This window comes from Misgurnus anguillicaudatus, chromosome 19, assembly GCF_027580225.2.
Source record: "Misgurnus anguillicaudatus chromosome 19, ASM2758022v2, whole genome shotgun sequence".
Classification (NCBI taxonomy): Eukaryota; Metazoa; Chordata; class Actinopteri; order Cypriniformes; family Cobitidae; genus Misgurnus; species Misgurnus anguillicaudatus.
Genome location: NC_073355.2, coordinates 490,604 through 499,574, shown reverse-complemented (window position 1 = coordinate 499,574; position 8,971 = coordinate 490,604). Strand labels below are relative to the sequence as shown.

At 39.1% G+C, this 8,971-nt stretch overlaps 1 protein-coding gene and 1 pseudogene across 4 annotated transcripts; one reads left to right on the top strand and one right to left on the bottom strand.

Annotated features, from left to right (window-relative positions):
* Positions 1 to 391: 391 nt before the first annotated feature.
* On the bottom strand, positions 392 to 3,356 carry LOC129436907 (uncharacterized). 4 transcript variants are annotated; one of them, XR_012359047.1, is made up of 6 exons: positions 2,088 to 3,356; positions 1,772 to 1,916; positions 1,460 to 1,691; positions 1,247 to 1,378; positions 1,055 to 1,144; positions 392 to 962 (listed from the first exon to the last, which is right to left on the bottom strand). XR_012359047.1 is itself a non-coding variant. In XM_073856782.1 (5 exons), the coding sequence occupies exons 3-5, from the start codon at positions 1,337 to 1,339 to the stop codon at positions 894 to 896; spliced, it is 252 nt and encodes an 83-aa protein (XP_073712883.1). In that variant the 5' UTR covers positions 1,340 to 1,378; positions 1,460 to 1,691; positions 1,772 to 3,356; the 3' UTR covers positions 392 to 893. The 4 variants fall into 4 exon arrangements, 2 of the variants coding, with proteins under 2 accessions (XP_073712883.1, XP_073712882.1); XR_012359046.1 differs by having other exon boundaries at positions 1,247 to 1,691; XM_073856782.1 differs by having other exon boundaries at positions 1,772 to 3,356.
* A 2,044-nt stretch (positions 3,357 to 5,400) lies between these two features.
* On the top strand, positions 5,401 to 8,378 carry LOC141351276 (uncharacterized; annotated as a pseudogene).
* The last annotated feature ends 593 nt before the right edge of the window (positions 8,379 to 8,971 follow it).

The following is an 8,971-nucleotide window of genomic DNA, read 5'->3' as shown; positions in this document are numbered from 1 at the left end:
GTCCGTTCCGGATCCCCCTCCGAGCAGGATGGTGGTCCTCCGAGGGACCGTCGACGACGACTCAACCGTTAGGGGACCGCCTGGGCCGATCCTCCTCCCGCAGACCCGCAGGAGCGAGCGATCGCTCACGATGGTCCCCAAGAGACATCGGGGCTGATGGGGAATGAACCCCGATGTCACTACTCCCCCACGACGAAACTCCTGGGGGAGCCGCCCTCTGTGAACCTGCTGCGTCCAATAGGGCCGGATTATTCTGTCACGACAGGTAGGGTTGGGCATCGTTTCAAATTTATCGATTCCGATTCCAAATTCGATTCGCGCTTATCGATTCCGATTCCAAACGATCCTTGATTTCGATTCCAAAGGGGTGAAAAGCAATAAAAGTCCAGCCTTTATAAATCAAAAATATTTATTTTGTGCAATTACAGCTGAACACATAAAAGGAGGATACATAAAAACAAACAGCTACATAACTTTTAAATTAAAGCTTTTAATACACAACACTTGTAGGCTCAGGCTGCGATCAAATAAAGTGTACAAAGTGCACTTGAACTTATTTAAAGTGCAAACAGAGGTATACAGTTGCCACCAGAGCTTAACAGTTTTTATTTAGAAAAATCAACATATCTGCCTTTTCTAGAAGTATACGAGACCTCTCAGGGCAAATGGTGTCTCCAGCAGTGGAGAAAACCCTTTCGCTTGGTGTTGAAGAGGCCTGCACACATAAATAGGAAGAAGCAAGATTTGAGAGGAAAGGATATTTGTTCGTTTGTGTCCACCACCAGGCAACAGGGTCACCAGATGTCAGTATTGGTGGCATTTCTTGGTACATCTTTAGCTCTGCATTCACTTGGTTCTCTATGGACAATGCGCTTCTCTCTGTGGATTTTATTTTACAATTCATCATCAGCTGCGAAAAGTTCCTCCAATGGTGATTTAATGGCCTTTTTGCAAGGAGGTGGCTGCAGAGAGAGACAGAGAGAGAGGACTTAAGACAATAAAATACATACATTGCTAGTCAAATTTTAATATAATTCTGAAAATGATTATTTACTTCATGATTGTCCTCTTCCTCGCTATCCTCTCTTTGATTTCTTCTCTCCTCATTCAACTGCACAACTTCTTGTCCACAATCCACTCTTGGCTAGAGAAAGTAAGATTTAGAATTAAGATTTATTTTGTCATCATTACTGAGGATATTAGATCTACATTTTTTTTTTACATTTTTGTGTGTCACAATTTTTACCTGTTCAGACCGATTTGCTGCAAACAACTTCTCTTTTATCCTGACCCAGACAGCTGTGCTGTCCTCAATTTTGTCTTTAAAGCGAGGGTCCATTACAGTGGCCTCCTCAAGAAAGTATCTGATGTCATCCCCCTGTAAAATAAGTTTATTTAAAAAAAATAATAATAAAGATTCAAGCTTATTAATCTTTTTTCTTACAAAATTCGAATTTACCTGGTATCGTTTGGACAGGTTTTCCTAGACAGCTTGCTTAATGCTGGACACAAACACTGTGTCTTTCTCTGTCACTCTAAAGTGCTTCTCAAGCTTTTGAAAAATCGGTAAAATCTGACCACATGTAGGGCTTTTCTCAGAAGAAACACAGAGTGTAGATGTGTACAAGATTCTCATCAGCTGGATGAACTCTTCCCCCTTGCTGAAATCTTCATCGGTAAGACGAGCAAGTCTGTTTGAGTAAAAGTTACATAACAAATAAGAAAATTTAAGTTTAAGAGGTTTTTTTTTACCTTTACCCATCTTTCTTACCTGTCCCGCTCTATTGGCTTTCTCAAACGAGGATCTAAGCTTGCTGCTTGAATAGCAGGATACTGTTCAAGGAATCGTTCCAGCATCAAGTAGAGGGAATTCCACCGGGTCTTTACATCAAGGATAAGTGAGTGTTCAGGCAAATCTAGCATAATGAATTAGATTAAATTTAGGGTTACATTATATTAAATTATGTTGAGGCATATTCATTCACATTATATTAAATATTACATTGTATAAATCCTATGTTATCCTAATATAATTAATTATATTTATTATATGTATGTAATACACAGCTGTAAAGAGAAGTACTTACTAAGGATCTGTTGTTTTTCCCGGAGCACAGTCTTTGCCATAGATGATCTCTTCATCCAAACAACAATGTTCCTGATCTTTGCTGTCCATTTTGCCACAGACGCCACTGAATAGATTGTCTGAGCCCCAAGGTTAAGAGTATGGGCAAAGCAACCTAGCTTTATGAATTGTAGCTTTTTTATGGCCACATCCATATTAGCGGCATTATCCACAGTGACAGCCTCTATTTTATACATTATGCCAAATTCTTGCACAATATCACTAATTTCTTCAGCAACAACTTGCCCTGTCTGTGCTTGGTATACTGCTTTGGTTTTTAAAACTTTCTGTCTCATTTCCCCTTTGATAGTGTAGTGTGCTGTCACTGTGAGATAATGATCTTGGGACATACTTGTCCAGCTATCGCTGGTCAGGGCCACTTTGCATACAGTGTACATACAGTTGTTAGCTCAGTTATCAAGTTTGCCTTTTCTACCTTGTACCATGCAGGTATTAAGATGTTGGACAATCTGTCTCTGGAAGGGGGTGTGTACTTTGCGTTGAGCGCCCTGGTCATCGCTCTGAAAATAAATAAAAACATGTCTAAGCTAGCTGTGGCTAGGCTAAATGATTTTTAAATAATTTTCCCTCGTAATGTAACACCTACCTAAATGATGGCGACTCAACGACAGAAAATGCATGCAGCCCTTTTACTATAAATGTTGTGACCGACCTGTCACACTCCTCAGTTTTTTCCTGCGTGAGTTTTCCTTTTAAAGCGAGGGAGAAAGGGGTCTCACGTGTACGATCATGTGTCGGCGCTGCAAACGCACTTCTGCCGGCAGCGGCTGAAGAGCACTCGGGGTGCACAGAGTCGGCACTCGGGGTGCGCAACGCATCAAACACGGTGCATTCTTGTAACTCGATTTGATGCACCAACCGCAGATGCTTTGCCATGTTGCTGGTGACACCCGTCGTGCAAGATAATATTTTGTCACAATAATTACATTTCGCTTTGTCTTTTGCTGACTGTGCAAAATGCAGCCACACTTTTGAGCGCCTTCCTGCCCTACCACCACGGTCCATCGTGCGATTGCGAACTGACTGACTTTTAGTATCCGAGCGGACGGTCCTACGCACTGCGCGCAGATAGCTATAGGTCACGTGACGTGCGGTCTGGAATCGAAACGTGGAATCGAAATTTTAATTTCATAACAAGGATCCGATTCCTTCCTTATGGATCCGATTCCAGAATTGGAATCGAAATTCGATTCCCAACCCTAACGACAGGTTTGGAGAGACAGGACGCAAACGCAAGGTTCCAAATAAATAACGTTTAATAATAAAAACATGAGGGCTGACAAGGTGAATACAAAAACTCAGGAACATGAACACAGGAAACAGACAGGGTAACGATGACAATAATCCGGCGACAGGTGTGAAACAGACAGCAGTATAAATACACAACACTTAACAAGGATCAGGTGTGATGAGGAATCAGTCCGTGAATTGTCCAGGTGACGTAATTGGAGACAAACAAAACATGACACGGACTAGCTGTGACATTGTCAGGTCACAGAGTTGGTTCAGACTTAGCATTAGCCGACTTTAGTATAGTCATGTACAAAACTTTATCAAAAAAAGGTGATATTATCTAACAATTGTAATTTTAATTTACCTTATCAACATGACAAATACTGCACATGTATAGCATTTTCAGTTGGGATGTGTACAAATAAAATAAGAAGAAATAGATGTAAGATAGTTAAAAATGTCAAATGGAACTGTAAAATTTTTTAAATATACAAAACAAAATAGTATAGTGTAAAGTATTGTGTAAACAAAGATAACTAGAAATGATACATACATGCATACATACAAACATACAAACATACATACATACATACATACATACATACATACATACATACATACACCAACTCACTATAAAGAAATCATGGACTGTTGTATTGGTGTGTATAAATGTGTATGTGTATATGTATATATAAAAAAACTGGGCCCGTATCCCTAAAGATTCTGAGAATCCTCGCAGAGAGCTCCCAACTTAACCTAAAAATTCCTTGCCAGGAGTTTTAGCTTAGAAATGATTCCAGAACATTTTCAGTGAACTCTGAGCAAGGAATGGATGGAAAATCCTATCTTAGTGAGGAGGTGTGGTAGACTCCGTTGCTAGGTGTTACACTATCTTTTGAAGACTGTGATTGGTTGGTTGTCCAAGAAGGAAGAAAAAGAGTAATAATAGGATCTATTATCAGCCATCAATTTGAAATTGCAGGTATACTTTTACCTATAATATATATATATATATATATATATATATATATATATATATATATATATATATATATATATATATATATATATATATATAATAAAAATTGAGAAAATATACAATATAGATTTAATATATAATTAACATTTTATATATATATATATATATATTATTTATTTATTTATTTATTTATTTATTATATAAATAAATAAATATAAAGTATAAACTTACATATAAGTTTATTAATTGTAATTGTAATTTATTAATTGTACATTAATTGTAACTTATAGCTTAACTTATAGTAAGTACACTTTCATCACAATATTTCTTAACATACTTAAGTACACAATTACCAAATTGTGAAAAGCGCTATATAAATAAAATTGAATTGAATTGAAATTGAACTTTTTAAAAATGCACTTTGTCTAATTTAGTTTTACTTAAATGTAACCCTGGTTAAATAATTAGTGGTGCTTGCATTTATGCGAGGCATCACTATTATTATTACTTAAGTGCACTTTTAAAAATTCACTTTTTAATAATGTCTAATTAAGCTTAACTTAAAGAAAGTACACTTTCATCATAAAATTTATAAACACACTTAAGTACACTTTTAAAAATGGACTTTGTAATAATATCTCATTAATTGTAACTTATAGTAAGTACACTTTCATCATAATATTTATAAACACACTTAAGTGCACTTTTAAAAATGCACTTTGTAATAATATCTAATTAATTGTAACTTATAGTAAGTACACTTTCATCATAATATTTATAAACACACTTAAGGACACTTTTTAAAAATGCATTTTGTAATAATATCTAATTAATTGTAACTTATAGTAAGTACACTTTGATCATAATATTTATAAACACACTTAAGTGCACTTTTAAAAATGCACTTTTTAATAATGTCTAATTAAGCTTAACTTATAGTAAGTACACTTTCATCACAATATTTCTTAACATACTTAAGTACACTTTTTAAAAATGCACTTTGTCTAATTTAGTTTTACTTAAAGCTCCACTGTGTAGGACTATGAAGGCGCATACTGAAAACCTTAGGGAGAGGGTGCGACGGAATCTTCTATCTTCTAGGCAACCTATTAACATCGCAACCTGGAACATCAGGACAATGTACCAAGCAGGAAAAACGTCAGCCATTGCAGAAGAGATGAGGAGGTACAAGATCTCTGTCCTCGGTCTGTGTGAAACCAGATGGATACAGACAGGTGAAGTCAGACTGGCAAGTGGGGAGTCCATACTATACTCTGGACACATGGATGATAAGGCATCACACACGGAGGGAGTAGCATTTATGCTCTCCAAAGAAGCACAGAGGTCCCTCATCAGTTGGGAGCCAATCAATTCCAGAATCATCACGGCAAGTTTTCAAACTACACAGAAAAGAATAAAGCTACAAGTCATACAATGCTATGCATCCACAAACAATGCAGATAAGGAATCAAAGGACAACTTCTACAATCAACTGAAACAGATACTCCAGACCAGACCAATAAGAGACATCACTGTGCTCATGGGAGACATGAATGCAAAGGTGGGAATGGACAACAGTGGATACCATCTAGTAATGGGAAAACAAGGAATTGGTTCCATGAACGAAAATGGAGAAATCTTTGCAGACGTCTGTGCAGATAACAACTTGGTCATAGGAGGAACACTCTTCCCCCACAAACCCATCCATAAAGCCACTTGGGTATCACCTGACCACATTACTGAAAACCAAATCGACCACATATGCATAAATAGGAAGTTCAGACGCTCTCTCTTAGATGTAAGAGTAAAGAGGGGAGCAGATGCCGGGTCAGACCACCACCTCCTGACAGCAAAAATACAACTGAAGCTGAAGCGCTGCAACAACCACTGTGACCGTAGAGTCAAATTCTACATCCAGCTCTTCCAGGACATAGGAACAACTGAAATGTACCAAACCACCGTACAGAATAGGTTCCAAGCCCTGCAAGAAGAAAACCAAACAACAATAGAGGAGCATTGGAAATACCTTAAAAACATATGGAAGGAGTCCTGTTCAGAAGTGTTGGGGAGAAAGAAAATAAACCATAAACCGTGGTTGTCAACAGAAACACTGAAAAGAATAGAGGAACGGAAGGTTAAAAAACAAAAACACAATAACTGCAAAACACGAACGCAAAAGATGGCAGCCCATAGAGAGTATGAAGCTGCAAACAAGGAAGTGAAAAAAAGTGCTAAACGAGACAAAAGAAACTACATAGAAGACTTGGCACAGCAAGCAGAGGTTGCAGCTTCTAAAAACAACCTAAAGGATCTATACCTGATCACAAAGAAACTAGCAGGCAAGTTCAGGCGGACAAACACACAGATCCGCAACAAACAGGGGCAACTCCTGACAACCCAGGAAGAACAACAGAAAAGATGGACGGAGCACTTCAAGGAACTGCTCAACAGACAGCCCCCTGATCGGATGATAGAGATCCCACCAGCTGACAAGATGCTGGAGATAAACTGCAATCCCCCAACAAGATCGGAAATAAAGAAGGCAATAAAGGGTTTGCGCCGTGGCAAGGCGGAGGGGCCAGATGAAATACCTGCAGAGGCACTACAAGCTGCTCTAGAAACCTCAACTACAATGCTGCACCAGCTGATCAGACAGATATGGGAGGAAGAGATTATACCAATGGATTGGAAGGATGGCCTCATTGCAATTGTACCCAAGAAAGGAGACCTCAGGGAGTGTAATAACTACAGAGGAATCATGCTGTTATCAACACCCGGAAAAGTGTTCAATCGTATTATCTTGGAGAGATTGCGGAAGGGGGTTGATGAAAGACTGAGAGAGAACCAGGCTGGCTTTCGGAACGGAAGATCATGCAGTGACCAAACTGCCACTCTCAGGATTATCATCGAGCAGTCCATAGAATGGAACACCCCTGTATATGTCAATTTCATTGACTTTGAAAAGGCATTTGACAGTGTAGACCGTGTGCTACTGTGAAAACTCATGGCGCATGGCGCACTATGGCATCCCTCCAAAGTATGTAAACATCATCAAGAACACATACCAGGGTATGCATTGCCAAGCTCACCAACAGGGAGTTACATATGAAAAGATCAAAGTGCTCACGGGTGTAAGACAGGGCTGCCTTCTGTCTCCATTCCTCTTCCACTTATGTATAGATTGGATTATGAAACAAACAACCAACAATAAAAAGAATGGCATTCAGTGGAGTCTGACGGAACAACTTGATGATCTAGACTTCGCGGATGACATTGCACTGCTCTCACATACATACCAACAGATGCAGGACAAGACAACACAGCTGGAAACAACTGCTGCTGAGCTTGGACTCAAAATAAATGGGCCAAAAACCAAAATCATGCGGATAAACAACAAAAACATGAATACCATAAAACTCGCAGGCCACTCTCTCGAAGAGGTCGAAAAATTTACCTACCTGGGAAGTGTGATAGCTGTGGATGGTGGGTCAGAAGAAGACGTAACGACAAGAATCGGAAAAGCTAGAGCAGCATTCAACATACTAATCAAGATCTGGAAAACAAAAAATATCTCTCTCAGGACAAAGCTAAAAATCTTCAACTCCAATGTTAAATCCGTACTGTTGTACGGATCAGAAATTAGTAAGCTGCAGACATTCATGAACCACTGCCTAAGACGTATCCTTGGGATCTTCTGGCCAAACACAATAAACAACATCAAGCTTTGGGAACTCACCAACCAGGAATCAATAGAAATACAGATAAAAAGGAGAAAGTGGATCTGGATTGGGCATACAATGAGAAGAAACAAAATGGCAATAACCAAACAGGCACTGACATGGAACCCACAAGGCAAACGAGGAAGAGGTCGTCCCAAGAACACCTGGAGGAGAAGCACAGAGCAAGAGATTAAGAAGGAGGGGCTGACATGGCAACTGCTTGAAAAGATGGCCCAAGACAGGCGGGGATGGAGGCGATTCATCAATGGCCTATGTTTCGAAGGGAATGTAAAGGCTTAAAGAAAAAAGAAGTGTAGGATCTACTCCCATCAAGCGGTGAAAGTCTATATGACAACCAACTGAATATTACTTTCTAGCCCCCCCCATTCGGAACGCGTTTTAACTAGTACGGTGGCCCGGCCGTGTCATGCCAAGGTTAACATGGCTTCCAGTAGCTACAAAGCAAAAGCAATGAAAAAAATGAACAATTTGCAACGTCATTTGCGTGTGATCCGTCAAAGCACACAGATTTATGTTTAACATGTAAAAAGTCTGATTGTCATGATATGTCCGCTTAAAATCACATAAGTTACAAAAAGCAACCATAAACGTAGCTTAGACACTCCTTTTTCATCCACGTGAGGAAAAATATCACAGGGGCTGTTAAACTTGGTATTTAGATGTGTTTTCGTTGATCAGATCACAAGTGGACGAGAGAGACACATCACGTTTACACTTGGTGTTTAAATCCGACTCTTTTTGTCAATTTTCGAGTGCTTATCTCCTGATTACTGAGGAGATGGTCTGTGGACGAGTCCCTCTGTCATTTAATCATGAGCTAGAGTAATGACGGGTTTAAATGGACGCGAACTAATATGTCAGAGTCCAATGCTT